This window comes from Panthera onca, chromosome D2 (genome assembly GCF_046562875.1).
Source record: "Panthera onca isolate mPanOnc1 chromosome D2, mPanOnc1 haplotype 2, whole genome shotgun sequence".
Classification (NCBI taxonomy): Eukaryota; Metazoa; Chordata; class Mammalia; order Carnivora; family Felidae; genus Panthera; species Panthera onca.
In genome coordinates, this window is record NC_138349.1 from 17055704 (window position 1) to 17077344 (window position 21641).

Below are 21641 nucleotides of genomic sequence, written 5' to 3' on the forward strand. Positions count from 1 at the left end.
CTAAAACCCTCATGATTACTGGGGCACAGAGTTCCAAAAATAAAATTCTCAAAAGTAACTTACACGAAATACCTAAGTAATTATTAAGTGCAGCAGTACCAGTTCATTCAACTATTCTGTGAATAGTAAAAGCTTTATAAAGTTAATCACAATGGAAAAAATTAAGGTCTTTGAATTATAAACACATTAACATAATAGGAAATTACCTCAAATGTAAAGCCATTAAACTAAACTGGTGCTTAGTCACTCTATAAAGATATTCAGATCATACAAACCATTTAGTTCCTAATACCATCTTCAATGGATTCTACTAACTTTCTTTATTCATTACTCTGGTTTTAGATGTGTAGACAACTATCTCAGTATCACTGAGGGTCAATGAAAAATAAGGGTATGAATGTTTCTAGATTACTTTCTGGTCAATTAATACAGGTAATAAAGATTAGGAAGATAATATAAATCTCATTCATTCAATACCAACATAATTCAGTAATTTTTTTAATTGCCCAAAAGGAGCTATCACGTTTCAATACAAATTTTAATACTCTAAAAAAAGCAGCTATCACTTCTTGATTTCTTTCCGAATGAAGAGTAAATAAAAAGGGCATTGTTAAACAGCATGGTTCATGAATAATCATTTGAAGTTCTGAAACTACGATCTTTCAAATTTAAGAATATTCAGAACTGTATTAACTGGAAACTGCAGCTAAGCTGAAATTTGTTAACATTAGAGTAATATATTGTCTATCGTATGTATAAAAATACAACATGTAAGCATGTAATGTTATATATAACAATATATACTGCTGGCCTTAGTTTTAAATTAACAAACACCACCACAGGTAATAAAAGTCTAAACTAACTAGCAATTAGAATTAATCCCAATGAATGTCCCCAGAATATCTTAAAAATGTTACATGTATTAAGCAAAGTTCACTTATATTTAATATTAAAAGTTTACATACCTGATGTCCCAAAAACCACATCCCAGGGGGAACTAATGGGCTGTTCTTCTCCTTTAGCTCCACCTTCTTTATCTGTACCTTGAATCCCAATGCCAGCTACGGTGCTCACCATCTCAGCTTCTAGGTCAATCTACAGAAATTGACACACGTTTTATGCAGTGCATGTTACTTTTGTTTTGTTTTCCTTTTGGTACATGAGGACTTCCAGTAGAACATACAGAAAGGTTTTGCAACACAAAGTCTTTTTTTTTTTAATTTTTTTTTTTTTTCAACGTTTTTTATTTATTTTTGGGACAGAGAGAGACAGAGCATGAACGGGGGAGGGGCAGAGAGAGAGGGAGACACAGAATCGGAAACAGGCTCCAGGCTCCGAGCCATCGGCCCAGAGCCTGACGCGGGGCTCGAACTCACGGACCGCGAGATCGTGACCTGGCTGAAGTCGGAGGCTTAACCGACTGCGCCACCCAGGCGCCCCAACACAAAGTCTTTAAAAAAAAAAAGGCTAATCAAGTACAGTATAGGGTGAGCTTGTTATTTAAATGTACAAAACTCTGTCCTTTTCATTCCCCACCCCCCTTTCCCCTCCCCATCCTCATCATAGCCTCTACTGGTATTGACCTCATCTTAACTGCTACTGATCTCACCTTAACTATAAAGTATGTTAGAAGAAAGTGTAATTCCAAATTTCAAAGCAAAATCTGGAAAAATGCATGTTTCTCTCTTTTTCTTTTTGAGAGAGAACATGTGTGTGCAAGTGGGGGAGGGGCAGAAGGAGAAGGAGAGGGAGAGGGAGAGAGGGAGAGAGAGGGAGGGAGGGAGGGAGAGAGAGGGAGGGAGGGAGGGAGGGGGAGAGAGGGAGGGAGGGAGGGAGGGGGAGGGAGGGAGAGGGAGGGAGAGGGAGGGAGGGAGGGAGGGAGAGAGAATGAATCCCAAGTAGGCTCCACACCCAGTACAGAGATCATGACCATGATAGGTCATGATTGTGACCATGAGATCATGACCTGAGCCAAAAATCAGAGTTGGACACTTAAATGACTAAGCCACCCAGGAGCCCTAAAAAATGCATGTTTCTTAAAGTTAAATATATGTATTTCAGTTATGCTTGGCTAGTAATTGACAAAAATAGAGCTTAACATGTGCCAGGCACTAGTTCAAGAGTCATCCATTTGTCCAATCTCATAATAATCCTATGATTTGTGATTTTGATTAATATTGAGGATACTGAGGCATAGATCATAAAGCAGGTTTCCCAAGATCACACAGCTAGTAAATCGAGGATCTCGGATTTGAACCCAGGCAGTTCTAGCTCTACTATACTGCCTCTATTTTATAAACTGAAAAACTAATGATTTCTGAAAAAAAAACAACAACAAAAACCCTTCGGTTTCATCTCCTGAGATCCTTCCCCCAACATCTCACCATGAAAACTGTCAAACAAACATAAAAGTTGAAAGAATTTTATTGCAAACATCTGTACACCCACCACCTACTATCAACATGTCACTTACTTGCTTTATCACACAGTTTATGGAGCTATCAATCCTTCAACCCATTTATACCTTTTGACACATTTCAAAGTAAACTGTAAACAACAGTACACAGGCTCTAAATATCCCGGCTTGTTTATCATTGGTAAGAGGTCCATATTTTTCCAGTTCCCTTTTCTTTTTTGAGGCAAAACTTACAATGAAATGCAAAGATCTTAAGTGTATCATTCAATGACTTCTCATAAATGCATAAAACTGTGTACCTTAATTTACATAAAGATGCAGAATGTTATCTTCACTCCAATAAGTCCCCTTATGCCTCCATCCAGTTAATCCTGCCCCCAGAGACAAACAGTATTGTTTTTTTCATCATAGATGAGTTGTATCTCTTCTAAGATCTCAGCTAAACAGAATCAAACTATATGGACTCTATTGTGTGAGGCTTCTTTCACTTAACAGGTTTCTGAGATTTATTCATATATAAGTAGTTTGTTCCTGTTTATCGCTGAACAGTATTCCATCATAGGAATATGCCACAGTTCATTTATTTATTTTCCTACTGATGGACACCTGGGTTATTTCTAGTTTGGGGCCTTCAAATAGAGTTGCTCTCAATATTCTCATATGAGCCTTTTGGTGAACTTGTGTTTTCACTTCTCTTATGTACATACACAGGACTAAAATTGCTGTTATAGGACAGGTACAGGGTAAGTATAAAAAGCAAACAAAAAACTTCCAGAAGGATTTTTTTTCCAGTGGTCTATTCCTTTGTATTCCCACCAACAACATATGAAAGTTCCAAATGCTCCACATCCTTGCCTGTTGTCAGTCTTTTTAATTTTAGCCATTATAGCATTGCATTGTGGTTTCAGTTTACATTTCCTTTTTAACCCATGATGTTGATCACTTTATGTGTTTGTGGCCATTCTTATCTCCTCTAATGTAAATCATAATGAAAAGTTTTAAATTTATCATTTTTTTTTTATTATTGTTTCTGTGTCCTGTATTTGAGAAACTTTTGCCTACCTGCAAGTCATGAAGACATTTTCATGTTTTCTTCTAAAAGCTTTATAATTTTAGCACTTACATTTATGTCTGTGGTGCATCCTGAACTGATGCTTGTATATGATGTGTAAGGTAGGGGTCATGTTTCTCTTTTCCCCCATATGAGTATCTAGTTGTTCAAGTATAATATGCTGAAATGACTTTCCTTTCTCCCTTGACTGCTTTGATGCTTTTTGAAAAATCAAATAACTGTGTATGTATGAGCTTCCAAAAGCTCCATTCTTTTTTACTGATCTACACATCTATCCTTTTAGAAGTATCACACTGTCCTGATTAGTGTAACATTACAGTAAGTCTTTAAATCAGAGAAGTGTATCTTTTAACTTTGTTTATCCAAGACTGTTTTAGATATAATAAATACTTTGTTTTGCACCTCCATATAAATATTGGAATCCACTTGTCAATATCTTAAACAAATAGAAGCACCTGATGAGTTTTGACTGAGATTACATTGAACTCACAGATCAATTTGGAGAGAATGGACATCTTACTATTGAGCCTTCTAATCCAATATTGGATTAATTTTTCTCAGCAATGTTATAATTTAAAATATCTAGGTCTCATATGTTTTTGTTAAATTTATTCTATGTGTTTTGTTTTTTGTTTAGTACTATAAATAGAATTAAAAAATTCCAATCCAATTGATTACTAGAATACAAAAATATTGATCTTTTTATACTGAGATTGTATTCCACAGCATTCCTAATTTCTATTTGTCCGAGTAGTATTTTCAGAGATTTCTTAAATTTTCTATCACATCATTGGCAAATAAAGTCAGTTGTTGTTCTTCCTTTTTGGCCAGTATGCTTTTTCTCTTTCTTGCTTTATTACAGTGACTAGTACCTCCAGTATAATTTTTAACAGGTGTAGTGAGAATGGGGATCCTTGCCTCATTCCCAATCTTGGAAGGAAAGCATTCTATATTTTGCATGGCGTATAGCTATAAGCTTTTTGTAGATGCCCTTGATCATATTAAGGACATTCACTTCCATTTCAAGTTTATTGCAATTTTATCATCAATAGAAAAACATTAAAACATTTAACACCTAACCTAGCAAAACAACAGTATGGTTAGTATCTTTTATTCTGTTATTATAGCAAATTACACTGATTTAATTAAGTGGTAGCCTCTCACATTTTTAGTGGCTGTTCTATAATCTCTTGAAATTGTAAGGAATATTCACCACTGTAACCTTATCCATATTTTTACTGAACCCAATCTGCAAAAATACAATAGGCAGTTAGGGATAGGCCCTCGAAATACATCTTGATTTAAGAAATGTATCAAAAACTGATGTGATATTCAAAGAAATCCTCTTATAAAAATCTTGTTACAGAGGCGTTTTAATGAATATTCAAAAACTGTTAATTCCTATGTTAGACAAATGATTCCAAAAAACAGAAAAAGAGTAAAAACTAATTGGCTCATTTGATGAAGTTAGTGCGACGCTGGTTCTAAAATCAGGTGAGAACAGTGTAAGAAAACAGAGCCGTTTAATTTATGAACATGAATTTTAAAATATTAAAATTTAACTTGGGATAATCAAATCCAAATTGACTTTTTAAAAAAAAAAATCGTGATTAGGTAAGATTTATTCCAGAAATAAAAAGATGATCAAATGTCAAAAATCTCTTAATTCATCACATCAAGACACTAAGGGCAAAAACTATATAATTATTTCAATAAATGTAGAAAATGCATTCGATAAAATCATATAATAAAATAATTCTTAGTAACTAGGAATAGAAAGTTTAACTTCATTAACAATTTTATTTCCCAAAGTTATAGAAAATATTAAATTTCTGGAGACAATGTCCTCCCTTTAAGGTATGAGCATGACAAGAGACCCACTATCACTGCTAATGTTTAAAGGCAACTGAGGTTCTTGCCAGCAATTAAAATTTTTTTAAATGTTTACTTATTTTTGAGAGAGAGAGAGAGAGAGAGAGAGAGAGAAAGAGAAAGAGAAAGAGCATGAGTGGGGTAGGGGCAGAGAGGGAGGGAGACACAGAATCTGAAGCAGGCTCCAGGCTCTGAGCTGTCAGCACAGAGCCCAACACGGGGCTCGAACCCACGAGCTGTGAGATCATGACCTGAGCCGATGTTGGACGCTGAGCCACCCAGGTACCCTTTGCCAGCAATATAATAAAAGAAAACAAGATATGTATAAACAAGAAGGGAAAAGATAAAAGTGCATCTGTTTTTGCAGGCAACATCATCATTTATATGAAAAACAAATAAGGTTTTACAGAAATGGATGAGCTAATCCTAAAATTCATATGGAATTGCAAGGGACTCAGAACAGCTACACCAACGTTGAAAAAAGAAGAAAGTGGGAGAAGTCCTACTTCCTGATTTCAAAACTTATTAGAAGTTATAGCAATCAAAACAGTGTGGTATAGGCACAAGAAATGATATATAGGTCAATGGAACAGACTTGAAAGTTCAGAAATAAACCCATGTATGTATGAATAATTATTTTCTACAAGGTTGCCAAAACTATTCAATGGAGAAAGAACAGTCTCTTCAATACATGATTCTGGGATAACTGGATATTCATACTAAGAATGAAGTTGGACCTCTACTTCACTCCACATACAAAAAATAAATTCAAAATGCAGCAAAGACTGAACTGGAAGAGCTGTAACTATAAAACTCTCAGAAGAAAACAGGAGTAAATCTTCATGATCTTGGATTTGGAAATGTAATCTTACATATGACACCAAAAGCCTAAGCAATTAAAAAAAATTGGGAATCCTCAAATTTAAAACTTCTGTACATCAAAAGATGTGATTAAGAAAGTGAAAAGACAACCCAGAGAATTTGAGAAGTATTTGAAAAATCACATATCCAATAAGGGATCTGTAACAGAATATATAAAGAACTCTTACAACTCAATAATAAAAAACACAACCCAATTAAAAAAAACTGGTAAAGAATCTGAATAGACACTTCTCAAAGGAAGATATAAAACCAGTCCATAAAGATGGGAACAGATGCTTGACATCTTTACTCATTAGGGAAATAATTATCATTGTGGTTTTGAGAGACCACATTACACTTAGTAGGAAGGCTAGAATTTAAAAAGTGGAACAAATAATGGTGAAGATATGGAAAAATTAGAACCCACATGTAAAATGGTACTGCAACTATGGAAAAATGTAGCAGTTTCTTAAGAAGTTAAACATGAAATATAAAACATATAACACAATAATTCCATTACTTAGATATCTACCCAAGAGAAATGAAAATGTATGTCCACACAGAATTTTTACACAAATTCAAAACAGCCAAATACTGGAAACACACTAAATGTCAATAAACTGTTGGACAGACAAAATGTGGCACATGGCTATACAATGGAATGCTATTCAGCAATACAAAGGAAGAAACTAATGATCCGCTGCACCAGAGATGAATTTAAAACATTACTCAATTTAAAAAGCCAGGCACAAGAGACCATATATTATATGATTCTATTTCTATGAAGTGTTCGAAAGAGGCAAATTTATAGATAGAAAGTAGATTAAGCTGGGCATAAAAACAGGGATGAACTGTAATTGGGCATGAGGGTTCTTGGCGGGGGGGGGATGAAAATGTTCTAAAAACAATTTATGGTTATGGTTGTACAATTTGTTAAATCTCCTAAAAGTTCTTCAATTATATACTTGAAATAAGTGCTATGTAAAATATATCACAATACAGTTAGACAACACACAAACATTACATGTTTTACAAGGTCATACACAAATAGAAAAGGTATAAATAGGTACAAATAGAAAGGTATGAATTGAACATACCAGAATGTCTGGCTACAGGTGTTTTTATATAGGGGAATAACAGGAGAATGAGACTGGGCTAAAAAGGAGTTTACAAATTACTAAATGAATTATTCTAAACAAGTGTCAGATCTGCATGAAACAATGATGTCTGAGAAATATGAATGTATGATCAACCCTCTGTAAATGAGGTCTTAAAAGTATAGTAAATATTTTTATATACTTATAAAAATAAAGGAAGAAATAATAATTCCACCTCATTTTTTTTGGGAGACACTAAACTAAATAATTTACAAATAACTTTATGTAACCTAAATTTATTGTGATTATGCTACTTAAAAAATATTTGAAATGCAGTGAATACTCCCAAACTCATTAAGTTCTAAGGCAAGAGATAGAACAGAATTTAAAAAAGACAAGTAAACCCTGAATGCTGTGGGCTAAGTATCTTACTACTTCAACACCTTGTTAGCTATCCGGGACACTACGGAGTTATACAAACATACAACCCTGAAAAGACAATGATAAAGAAACATTGACCTTTACGGACTTAGTAACAACAGAAAACCACTTTTTCCTAAAGTGGGAAATCAGGACATACCATGAAATCATGAGTCCTACGAAAAGGTCTGCCTAAAATAGGCTTCTTGGTCAAATAAATTTAGAACCAATTCACAGATATCCCCCTACTAACGTATTCACAATATATTAACATATTAAAGTCTCTAAGAACAAAGTCTGCAAGACTTTCAAAGAATAAATCTGCTTTAATTTGCAAATCCACAAAATCCTTGCCTCATATGTTTTCATATTAAGAGGAAGATACATTAGAAAATGCTTCATTAAATATGTTATTTGCTCAAAAATGCATTCAACAACTATCTATTGAACACCTACTATGGGCCAGACCTTATTCTAGGTGCTTAAAATTTCAGGAGTAAAAACTTTCATGCTTTCATGGAAATTTACCTTGTAATGGTATTACAGGTTCTATCCATGTTGTTTTCCTATTATATGAAGTGATAATATTGTCAAATGGGCACAAATATCAAAAGGGAGAAAAAGTGAGAAAAGCAAGGAAGTATCTGAAACAATGTGTTTACACAGGATGGGCGAGATGAACTTAGTTACTTATTTTCTAAATAGACAGCAACTTAAAGACCAATGGATTATAGCCAAAATATTCACTCATATGAAATGTTTAAAATAACTAGGCACTTGTACAATGGGATACTATGCCGTCATATCATTCATATGACTAATACGGAAAACAAATTTAAGGAAACTGCAGAAGAGGGGCGCCTGGGTGGCTCAGTCGGTTCAGTGTCAGACTCTTGATTTCAGTTCGGGTCATGATCTCAGGGTTGTGGGATCAAGCCCTGCGTTGGGCTGCATGTTGAGCATGGAGACTGCTTAAAATTCCCTCTCTCCTCCTGCCTCTCCCCCTCTCCCCGACTCATGCTCTCTAAAATAATAATTTAAGAAACCACAGAACATTATTTACATACAATATGCCTCATTTGTTTAAAAAAGGATTCTCTAGAGACATTTATTTTTATTTTCTTAATTTTTATTTTAGAGAAGGAACATGGTGGGGGAGGGGCAGGGAGCGAGATGGCGGGGAGAGGGGTGGGGGAGAATCTTAAGCAGTCTCCTTGCTCAGCACTCAGCCAGCCCAACATGAGGCTCGATCTCCCGACATTGGGATCATGCCCTGAACAGAAATCAAGAGTTGGGACACTCAAGCGACTGAACCACCCAGGCATCCCTAGAGGCAGTCTTTTAAATACAAATTTATTTGTATAGGACAGAAAAAAATCACTGAAAAGACGAAAATTTTAACAATGGGGAAGCTAAAATAGATGGTATGAGCCTTTTTATGTATTTTTTAAATACATTTTTAAGTGTATTCATTTTTAAAAAGCAAGACCATATATAACTTTTATAATGAAATAAAACAAATTTTAAGATTGACTTACATGTACTTCTGGGCAAAGCATAAAAGGTGAAGGGAGGTGGGAGTGGTATGATTTTTCTTCTAGGTTTGAGAAAATTTAACTGAAAAAAGGAGAAAGCACTGCTCTGTCAACAGTGGTTAGGAAAATACTTCAAAATGAGGAGCTTTTAGGTGATTAGCTACTTTGAAACGAAAGGATAAACAACAACAACAAAAGGACTTGATCGGCAGGTTAATTCGTGACAGCTACAGGCTAAGACACAGAAAAACAAGACCCCCAAGAAAAAAACTAAAGCAAGTACCTCTGAAAAAAGCTGCATAAAGAGGACTTGAGGTGTTTAAGCATTATCCTCTCATTTCAAATATTTAATGTAGCAAGTAAATACCAGTTTTTCTAATTAGAAGTATTAAAACTGTATTTAAAATTGAAACTTACCTTTCTTATAAGGTGGTTTTCCGTATCTGCCACATATATGATATTATTCCTTATGGCTACCCCCTGTGGTGAATTAAAAGTTGACTCTGAAAATACTCCATCTTTTCTTCCAGGGTTGGGTCCTAAAAGACAAGATAGCCACAGGACAAATTTTTTCCTCTTAAAAAGTTATCTCAAATTAACCCCCCACCCCCATTTGTTTTTCTTTGTTTCCTTTCTTTTTCTTGCACCTATATTAGGAAGATGGATATAAACTAGACCTATTGTGGTAATCATTTAAAAAAAATTTTTTTTATGTTTATTTATTTTTGAGAGAGAGAGAGAGTGTGAGTGGGGGAGGAGCAGAGAGAGAGGGAGACACAGAATCTGAAGCAGGCTCCAGGCTCTGAGCTGTCAGCATAGAGCCCAATGCGGGGCTTGAACTCACGAACCGTGAGATCATGACCCGAGCTGAAGTCAGACGCTTACCAACTGAGCCACCCAGGCGCCCCTCGTGGTAATCATTTTTCATAACATATGTAAATCAAACCTCAATGAAGAAAGAAAAACAGTATTTAGAGCTGGGATTTTAATATAAATAGCACGATACTTTTACCTAAAGTCTAGTGTTTCCCAAGATCTATTTTTCTTAGGAGTAAGTTTTGCTAATGACAGGGCTTACTGAACAATGGTCACTAGTGCACATTAGTAGCATATATCAGAAGGGAATATTTCTATTTTTTATTATTTTTTTAAGTTTATTTATTTATTAGGCGCCTGGGTGGCTCAGTCGGTTAAGTGTCCAATTTTGGCCCAGGTCATGATCTCACGGTTTGTGGGTTTGAGCTCCGTGTAGGGCTTGGAGCTTATAGCTCAGAGTCTCTTTGGATCCTCTGTCTCCCTCTCTCTCTAACCCTCACCTGCTCACACATGCCCTCTTTCTAAAATAAACATTTAAAAAAAATAAGAAGTTTAGGGGTGCCTGGGTGGCTCAGTCAGTTGAGCCTCCGACTTTGGCTGAGATCATGATCTTGTGGTTTGTGAGTTCAAGCCCTGCATCAGGCTCTCCACTGACAGCACAGAGTCTGCTTGGAATTCTCATTCTCTTATTCTCTTTCTCTCTTTCTCTCTTCCTCTCTCTCTCTCCCCCCCCAACCCCCCCTCCCAAAATAAATAAATAAATAAATATTTTTCTGTCAAAATAAATAAAGTTAAAAAAAATCTGTTAAACCACAACTAACCAGTATTTCCTAAGTGTATCTGGCCACAGAATTCTTTTGAAGAACTATTGTAGAATAATTATTAATTTATCACAAGATAACATTATTCCTAAAAACATGTTTGGGAACGGTAGCTTGCTGCTGGTTTCTCCGGTTAACAAAGCAGAATATTCATTTACACTATTTTGAAAATTATTATAGAATTAAAAACTTTTTAACCATTTAAATTACACCTACTATAACTAATAATTTTTGAGCAACAGTTCTCATAAGTGCCTGTCTTAAACCCAAACATCAAGTTGCCCAAACAAAAGAAACACAAAATAAAGAACTCTAACAAAAATGAAAAAGAAGAAATGTGAAAACTTAAGGAGCTAAGGGAACAATATCTAAGCATACTAAGAATAGCACCAGGGCTTAGAGTAAGACTAGTTTATTTGCATTAGGAATGCAGGAACCCCTACTTTATGGACTAACGCTGTATATGCTACTAAAGCAGAATTGCAAAGAGATGAATTATTTTTCTCTTTGACTATTACATTATTAGATGTCAATTTAGTCTGGATAAATATGATAAGAATGTACTTAACAGATTTTATTAACTATGTAGATGTACTGGGCCCATTTTAGATCTAAAACCAGGGAGATATATTTCAATACATTTCCTTGAGCTGTTTTTTTTTTTTTTTTACTATAAAATATACTACATATCATAATTAGAAGCAAACTTTACCTCCAATGCTGTACTGAATTTGCCCATTCTTCAGGACGACCAAAATTCTATGATGTCCAGTGTCTGCTATTACCAATCTATTAGAAACATGGTCTACCGTTACTTTGCCAGGAAATAGCAATGGTGAAGGTGGCAAAGAATCTTTATAGAGTTTTATTTCAATTTTATTATTTCTGATCTGTCCCCTGTCTTTATAATACTTTAAAGCTATTGAAGTATATAAAAATAATTTATCTTTGTGTCCCTCTCCAATTAAAGAAAATAACATATTTCCACGAGGTCCAAGTATGACCAAAGTTGGCCAGCAGGAGACTTCTAGTTCTTGCCAAAGGCTGGCATCTGCATCATTAACCACAGGGTGAGTGATGTTGTATCGAAGAACGGCGCTCTTAATGTTATCCAGGACTTTTTCATTTGGGAACTTAGCCGAGTGAACACCAACAATCAGAAGACCGTCTAAATGGGAAAAAATGTAAGTTAAACATTATGAAGTAATCAAGTCTGAAAGTCACCATCTGCACATTAGATTATGGGTCATTAATAAACAGTCCAGAGATGAAAAAAAAAAGGCAGAACTAAAAGTGTCTTCTTCAACTGCATTTAAACACACGTATAAAAAAATTAACACTCAAATATCATGACAATCTTGATAACTACATAAAAATGAATATGATCAAAATCACATGGCTATTTCAGGATTACACCTCTTTGTGTCCTTTATCTAGACAAAGTTTTAAAAAACACATTAATTTCTTATGAAGATACTGAAATACTGTTATTTTTTCTCCAACTATTATAAGCCCCTTTGAAATTCATAGTGACTATGACTGCTTTTTGTTAATATTTATTGTCACATTATCCTCTTAGATTTTTCTGGCCTACCCACATTACAAATTAGCAGACCAACTATAAGCAAGATGTTTCTATAATATTAAGGTCTTTGATTTATTTAAAATTCCCATTATGTGGTTCCTAGAACAAGCCTTAATTGAAGATAGCAGAAAAAAAAAAAAGGAAAAAGTGTTCAGCTGGATTCAGAGAAAAAACTCAACACTGACTACAGAGGTAATACAATCTCCCAACACACTCCTCAAAACCTATGCACATCAGCATGAAGAAGAAATAAACCCACACAAACTGGCAGGTGTAATTTCCTAACAGATCATCCTTCCATTTGCAACTATTAAATCCCAACAAAAACACAGACATCACACAGGTACACATACCCTCATCCCCGCTTGAGGACAGAAAAAAGTAAACAAAAGCAGGCAGATTGTTGGGGGGTGGGGGCATTTCAAAACTTGGAAAACCAAACCATTAAGGGGAGTTTCCAGTTTTATTTTCCCCTTCATGGCTTGGCATTGAAGGTGGACCCCGGTTTGGGAGCAACGCAGGTGGCTAAGACCATGGAAACCCCTTTCTGGCCCAAGGAGCCAGGGAAACTGGAGAGAGTGGGGGAAACCCCAAGGGGAAGAGAGCTGGAGAAGGTGACTCCCCATTTCTGAGAATGAACACTCACAAGTCTCGGCCTGACTCCTCAACTATACACATGTGAGGCAGCCCTACAACAGTACAGCAAAGGCTTAAAGAACCGAGAAGTGGATTGCTGGGCTGATGAAAGGAGACACAGAGCCGATGGAAGAAGAGATGGAACTTTGAGTTTGCACCAACAAAGTTGAATGCCTACAAAAACAACTGACAGATACCAGCTCCAAAATGAAGCAGAAGTTTGAATTAGTAGACAAAACACCATAAAGGAACTCTAACTATGCTCCTTGAGGGAAAGAAAAGCACACTTGAGGGGCACGTGGGTGGCTCTGTTGGTTGGGCGTCCAACTCTTGATCTCAGCTCAGGTCATGATCCCCAGGGTTGTAAGACTGAGTTCCAAGTTGGGCTCTGAGCTGAGTGTGGAGTCTGCTTAAGATAGTCTCTCTTTCCCCCCTCTGCCAGTCTCCTCCATTCTCACTTGCTATCTCTAAAAAAAAAAGAAAAAAGAAAAACACACTTGACATGAATGAAAAAATAGGAAATAAAAATAGAAAAAAGAACTAAATGAAAATTTCAGAACTCAAAAATACCATATTTAAAATAAATTCACTGGATGAGCTCAATGGCAAAAAAGAGATGACAGAGAAAAGAGTCAGTAAACCTAAAAATAGCTCAACGGGAAATTATCCAATCTAAGGAGCACAAAGAAAGAAGACTGAAGAACAAAAATGAACAGAACCTCAGGGACCTGTGAAACAGTTTTAAATGATCTAACGTATGTGGACTTGGAATCACAGGAGGAGAAGACAAAAAGATTGGGGCAGAAAAAATATTTGAAAAATGCCAAAACTTCCAAAATTCATCTGAAGATATAAATTTACAGAAAACCCAGAAATGGACTCACAGCTATATGGCCAACTACTCTTTGACAAAGCAGGAAAGAATACCCAAAGGAAAAAAAGAGTCTCTTCAACAAATGGTGTTGAGAAAACTGGACAGCGACATGTAGAAAAATGAAACAGGACCACTTTCTTACACCATACCCAAAAATAAATTCAAAATGGATGAAAGACCGAAATGTCAGATAGGAAACCATCAAAATCTTAGAGAACACAGGCAGAAACCTCTCTGACCTCAGCCAGGGCAACTTCTTACTAGACAGGTCACTAAAGGCAAGGGAAAGAAAAACAAACGTGAACTATTATGACTTCATCAAAAGCTTCTGCACAGTGAAGTAAACAATCAACAAAATTAAAAGGCAGCCTAAAGAATGGGAGAAGATATTTACAAACAACACATCCGATAAATGGTTAGTATCCAAAATCTATAGAGAACTTATCAAATCCCAAAAACAAACAACTGAGTTAAGAAATGGGCAAAAGTCATGAATAGACACTTTTCCAAAGAAGACATCCAGATGGCTAACAGACATACGAAAAGATGCTCAACATCACTCGTCATCAGAGAAATACGAATCAAAACCACAATGAGACACCACCTCACCACTGCCCAAATGGCTAAAATTAACAACACAAGAAACAACAGGTACTGGCAAGGATGTGGATGGAGAAAGGGGAGCCCTCTTGCACTGTTGGTTGGAATGCAAACTGGTGCAGTCACTCTGGAGAACAATGTAGAGGTTCCTCAAAAAACTAAAAATAGAACTACCCTACCATCCAGCAATTGCACTATTAGGTATCTACCCAAAGGATACATAAATACAGATTCGAAAGGGTACATGCACCCCAATGTTCACAGAAGCATTATCAACAATAGCCAAACTATGGAGGGAGTCCAAATGCCCCTCAACTGATGAATAAAGAAGATGTGGTATTTATATACAATGGAATATTACTCAGCCATCAAAAAGAATAAAATCTTGCCATTTATAACAATGTGGATGGAGCTAGAATGTATTAAGTGAAATAAGTCAATCAGAGAAAGAAATACTATATGATTTCACTCATATGTGGAAACAAAACAGATGAACATACGGGAAGGGTAGAAAAAAAGAAAAGAGGGGAACAAACCACAAGAGACTCTTAATGATAGAGAACAAACTGAGGGTTGTTGGAGGGAAGTGAGTGGGAGATGGGCTAGATGGGGGATGGGTATTAAGGAGGGCACTAGTGGTTAAATACAAGTGATGAACCACTGAATTCTACTCCCAAAAGTTTTTGCACTGTATGTTAACTAAATAAAATTTAAATTAAAAAAATAAAATAAATGTACAGAATTCAAGAAATTCACTCTAAATAGGATAAATTAAAAGAAAATCATGTTAAGACATAATCTCTGAAAACCAAAGATTAAAAAATAACCTCACAAACATTTTAAAAGAAGATACACAAAACCAACCCAATGATCGGTGGTTAGAGACTGGGAAGAAGGGGGGGTAGGGAAGAGTGGGAAAAATTATACACTTAAAATATGTGCAGTTTACTATGTGTCAATTATGCCACAATAAAGTTCTGAAAAAAAAAAAAAATAGCATGAGCTCTGGAGTCAGGCTCCCTATAATCAAATTCTGGCTTTACCACTTGCTGAATTACTTAATCCAATTAAGGCATTTAGCACAGTACCTTTTATACATTATAAAAGCTCAATGAATGTTTGCTATTATTTATTTAAAGTTGTAAATACAAGGACACCCGGGCGGCTGAGTCGGGTCGGTTGAGTGCCCAACTTCGGCTCAGGTCATGATCTCAAGGTTCGGGAGTTAAAGCCCCGCATTGGGCTCTCTGCGGTCAACAAAGAGCCTGCTCCGGATCCTCTGTCCCCTCTCTCTGCGCCCCACCCCCATACTTGCTCTGTCTCTCTCAAAAATAAAAACATGAAAAAAAATAAAGTTGTAAGTACAAAGATAACCAATGAAACTTTTTCTAACTAAAGCAATTAGTAAAATAGCAAAGAAAATACATCATGTTAAGAAAAACAAAGAAAACCTAATACATATAATGATTATGCACAATGATAAGTAAATATGAATGGGCTTAACTCAAAAAAAAAATTCGGGGGGGCACTTGGATGGCTCAGTTGGTTAAGTTTGCAACTTCAGCTCAGGTCATGATCTCGTGGTCCATGAGTCCAAGCCCACGCTGGGCTCTGTGCTGACAGCTCGGAGCCTGGAGCCTGCTACAGATTGTGTGTCTCCCTTTCTGCCTCTCTCCTATTCACACACTCTCTCAAAAAAAAAATTTTTTTTAAAAGAAAAAAAAAAAGAAAATGTACTGTTGCCTTGCTTTGTGTGTTATTCATATAAAGTCTGTCCTAATTTCCATGTTTTTGAAAGTCACTTTTTCCTGGAGGCCCTGAAGATATTTTTTAAACATCTTTAAAATGTAATAGTTTAAAGTAAGATACTTCTTGGGCTGTTCTGTGTCAATTTTCTCTGGTATCTGATAGTACCTTTCAACATGTAGATTCAAGGTTTCTTTTATTGCCAGAGCATTTTCTTGGATTCTAATTTTATGTATTAGTTTTGGTCAGTTGTTTTGATTGATTTTTCTTCAGTCTCAAGTAGCCTTATGTTGGATCTCTTCTGCTTGTCTTTCATTTCAATCGTTTCCTCTATTTTTACTTCTTTAGCTTATTTTCATTCTCTAGGTTTGTTCTTCTCCCCTTATTTAAATGCCCCTTATTACATTTTTATTTGAATTTACTGCCCCTTAGGCACCTTGTAATTTAGTCTTCGTTTCTAAAATAACTTGGACTTTTTCCTTCTATTTCTTTTCTGAGTTCGATCAACACTCCTTACCTCTTGCATTGAGGGGGGGGGGGTGCATCCCCATTCTTAGTTTCTGAATTTTTAAAAACATTTTTTATTTTTGAGAGACAGGTTGCGAGCAGAGGAGGGGCAGAGAAAGAGGGAGACACAGAATCCGAAGCAGGCTCCAGGCTTTGAGCTGTCAGCACAGAGCCCAACACAGGGCTCGAACCCACAAACCACGAGATCATGACTTGAGCTGAAGTCGGAGGCTTAACCTACTGAGCCACCCAGGAATCCCTTCATTTTTGAATTTCTGGTTCAAGATCTTTTAAAATTATTCTTAAACGCTGTTTGAGGATGTGTAATTCAATATGGAGGATTGTGTTACAGTTTTTTTGTGATCATTAGGAATGTTCATCAGCACTTCAACTCTAACTTAACATTTTCAGCTTTTTACAACTTTATATGGATGTGATCTTTTTAATATTCCCACCCATTTTGTGGACAGGGCTCCTAGATTGAGAGTACACTTTTCTGACAGTTCCCTTTCTCTGTGCAGTTTCATTTTTGGATAGCATTGTTGCAAGAAGGGGTTGATGTGTATTTTCTCTCTTTTTTTTTTTTCCCTGCAAGATCCTCAACATTTTGGTTTTGTTTTTTGGGTTATTTTGTTTGTTTGTTTGTTTAAGTAGAGGATCTTCAAGGGGAAACCCCATCTCTAGGTCTGATTCCCTCCAAGAGGCAATGCTGCTCTGAGCCTTCTGTTCTTAGGCCCAAACTCTTTCAAGAGCTGGTGCTATGATCCAAACATGTGTTCAGTATTTTGCACTTAGTGGTGGAGTTTCTCTTTCTACTGGTAAGGGGGTTACTCTGTGCTTAGCCCAAGACCTCTAAACCACTCTCCTTTTTTTCATTGAGTCTTTTTTTCCCCATGGAGTCTTTTCAAATTCCCCCCATCCCTGTTCTAGCACCTGCAGGCTTGCAGCAAGAGGACCTTTAATGGAATTCAGTTTATTTCTCAACTTACAGGTAGTTTGAAAGCATGATATGCTCGGTCTTCTAGTATTGCTGAAGGCATGATCAAGTGTGGTTTTGTTTATTCTCCTTGTTTTTATGTTTGAGGGAGAGGAAAAGATAAGTGGGGAGATTCAAAATTAGGTGGCCTCCATTCTCCTCCAAAACCAGAAATGGGAGAGAGAGATTTCGGTTTTCAACATCAGGTATATTGAGATATAATTTACTTGAATTTGTTCCTCAATACTTTGTTAATTGGTTAAATAAAATATAACTAAACCCTAAAAACAGCCTGTTACTTAATGGAGAAAAACAGTAAGTATTTCCAAATAAGATAAAGAACAAGGCAAAGATGCCCACTGTCTACTACTATTAAATAATGAATGGGGGGGGGGGCTATTAGCCAACAAAATTAGACAAATCGATTATAGACATAAGATTTGGAAAATTTCTTTGCAAATAACATAGCATGTTAGGGGAACCTCAGAGAATCAATTACAAAACTAAACAAAATAGTAAAAGATTTAGGAAGCAGAACAAAATTAACAACAAAAAAGAATACAAAATTAACATAAAAATCAACAGCTTTTATATACCTACACAATAGCCAGTTGGGAGTATAGAATGGTAGACAAAACCCCACTTACAATAAATAGCCACAAAGACAAGAAAAGATTTTCAAACACATTCTAAACTGTAATTTAAAACTACATCAAGGGGTACCTGGCTGGCTCAGTACAGTATGCAACTCTTGATCTTAGGATCATAAGTTTGAGTCCCATGTTGGGTGTAGAGTTTACTTAAAAAATAAATAAAACCACACAAAGATACCATTTTTTTTTAACCTATTAGATCAGTACAAATTAAAAAAGTGTGTCAACCATACACAAAAATAAACTCAAAATGGATGAAAGAACTAAGTGTGAAACAGGAAACCATCAAAACCCTAGGGGGAAAACAGGCAACAACCTCTTTGACCTTGGCCGCAGCGACTTCTTAGTTGACACATCTCCATAGGCAAGGGAAATAAAAGCAAAAAATCAACTATTGAGACCTCATCAAGATAAAAAGCTTCTGCAAAGCAAAGGAAACAATCAACAAACCTAAAAGGCAACTGATGGAATGGGAGAAGATATTTGCTAATGACCTATCGGATAAATGGTTAGTATCCAAAATCTATAAAAAACTTACCAACTCAACACCAGCAAAATAAATAATCCACTGAAAAAATGGGCAGAAGACATGAATAGACACTTTTTCAAAGAAGACACCAGATGGCCAACATATGAAAAGATGCTCAACATTGTTTATCATCAGGGAAATATGAATGAAAGCCACACTGAGATACCACCTCACGCCAGTCAGAGTGGGTAAAATGAACAAATCAGGAGACTACAGATGCCGGAGAGGACGTGGAGAAATGGGACCCCTCTTGCATTGTTGGTGCGAATGCAAACTGGTGCAGACGCTCTGGAAAACAGTGTGGAGGTTCCTCAAAAAGTTAAAAATAGAACTACCCTACAACCCAGCAATAGCATTACTAGGAATTTATCCAAAGTATACAGGAGTGCTGATGCATAGGGGCACATGTACCCCAGTGTTTACAGCAGCACTATTAACAACAGCCAAATTATGGAAAGAACCCAGCTGTCCATCAACTGATGAATAAAGATGTGGTTTATATATACAAGGGAATACTACTCGGCAATGAGAATAAAATCTTGCTATTTGCAACAACGTGGATGGAACTGAAGGGTATTATGATAAGTGATATGAAATAAGTGATATGAAATGTCAGTCAGAAAAAGATACCAAGTTTTCACTCATATGTGGAAGTTGAAAAACTTAACAGAAGACCATGGGGGAAGGGAAGGGGAAAAATAGTTTCAAACAGAGAGGGAGGCAAACCATAAGAGACTCTTAAATACCGAGAACAAACTGAGGGTTGATGGGGGTAGGGGGCCAGGGGGCAAAGAAAAGAGGTCATGGGCACTGAGGAGGGCACTTGTTGGGATGAGTGCTGGGTGTTGTAGGTAAGCGATGAATCATGGGAATCTACTCCCAAAGCCAAGAGCACACTGTATACACGGTATGTTAGCCAACTTGACAATAAATTATATTTAAAAAAAAAACAACAAAAAACACGTCAATACATTTTACTGGAGCAGCAGTGGGAAAAGAGGCACCCTCACAGTCTAGGAACACAAACTAGTACAACCCTCCTGGCTCACAATGTGGCAATACTCAACAAAACTATATTATACGCATTTAACTTTGACCCAGAAATCCCACCACTAGGAATCTACCCCCAAGATATGCCACCAGCAATACAAAAACATATCACGAGGTTATTCACTGTAACTGCTAAATATTGGAAACAACCTAAGGGCCAATACATAGGACAGGACAGTGAGTGAATAAATTCTGGTGTATCGACACACACACACACACACACACACACACACACACACACACACACACACACACAAAATGGAGTTCTATAAAAATAATCAGGAAATTCTCTATATGAAGTGGCCTCCAGGATAAATTGTTACATTAAAAAAGCAAAACACTCAAAAACATCTACAGTAGGTCACTGTTAGTATTTTTTAAAATTGTTTCTTAATGTTAATTTCTTTTTGAGAGAGGGAAACAGAGCAGGAGCAGGGGAGGGGCAGAGAAAAAGGGAGACACAGAATCCGAAGCAGACTCCAGGCTCTGAGCTCTCAGCCCAGAAGCCCAACACGGGGCTTGGACTCAAAAGCAGTGAGATCATGATCTGAGCCGAAGTCAGATGCTTAACAGTCTTAACCACAGGTGCCCCAGTATTTTTTTTTTTTTAAGAGAAATAAAAAAATAGAAATCATGTTGGAAAGGGATGGAAAGAATGGGAAACTAGAAACAGGTAGAGGGGTGCCTGGCTGGCTCAGTCGGTTAAGTGTCCGACTTAGGCTCAGGTCATGATCTCGCGGTTTGTGAGTTCGAGCCCTGCTTCGGGCTCTGTGCTGACAGCTCAGAGCCTGGAGCCTGCTTCAGATTATGTGTCTCCCTCTCTCTCTGCCCCTCCGATGCTCATGCTCTGTCTGTCTCTGTCTCTCAATAATAAATAAATGTTTAAAAAAAGAAAAGAAAAGAAACAGGTAGAGAGATGAGTAGATGGAACTATACTTTCTGTATAGTTCTGACTTTCAGGACCATGCTAAGATTTTACATACTCAAAAACAAATATAACCAACTAAAAATACAAAGAGAAACAAATGAATCTAGCTGTACTTCAAACGAACAACATAACCTCATGGGGAGTGGGGAGGATTAGTCTAAGCAATTTTTAACTAGTTGGGAGGGACTAGAAGCAAAGACACCCCAGTAGCAATGAGTGCAGCATGTACCCAGATCTCGGTTTCTCAAACCCATTCCCAATATTCAATACTAAACAGAATCAGAGCTCTTTGGAGAAATGGCTGATTCAGGGAAGGGGCTGGGAAAGTATAAGAGGAATCTTTAAATATTTTGTTGTGACAAGGAAGTGTTCGGAGAATGAGAAGCATGGATCAAAAGGACACAGGTGACAGCTTGAAGAGGATCCCATTCATCCAACAGGGACAATATGAATATCTAAATAATGACTTACAGCCCAATGAATTAAGAATCCAAGTCATGTCTCTCTATATTTTACATGTGTGATATACATACATACATACTATGTACCAAAATATACATACGTCCATCTATTCCCTCTGATCAACATAGCCAACACTTGTTCGAAGAAGTGAAGGATAATGGGAGATGTTTGCCTTTAGAAGGTGT

The 21641-nt window shown here is 36.5% G+C and overlaps 1 protein-coding gene across 1 annotated transcript in view; it reads right to left on the reverse strand.

Annotated features, from left to right (window-relative positions):
• NHLRC2 (NHL repeat containing 2) overlaps positions 1 to 21641 on the reverse strand; it is a 59511-nt gene that overhangs the window by 28479 nt on the left and 9391 nt on the right. The window contains exons 3-5 of the mRNA XM_060641428.3: positions 11623 to 12078; positions 9691 to 9812; positions 966 to 1095 (exon numbers count right to left, since the gene is read on the reverse strand). Coding sequence (XP_060497411.1) covers positions 966 to 1095; positions 9691 to 9812; positions 11623 to 12078 — 708 coding nt within the window. The remainder of the gene's footprint in view (positions 1 to 965; positions 1096 to 9690; positions 9813 to 11622; positions 12079 to 21641) is intronic.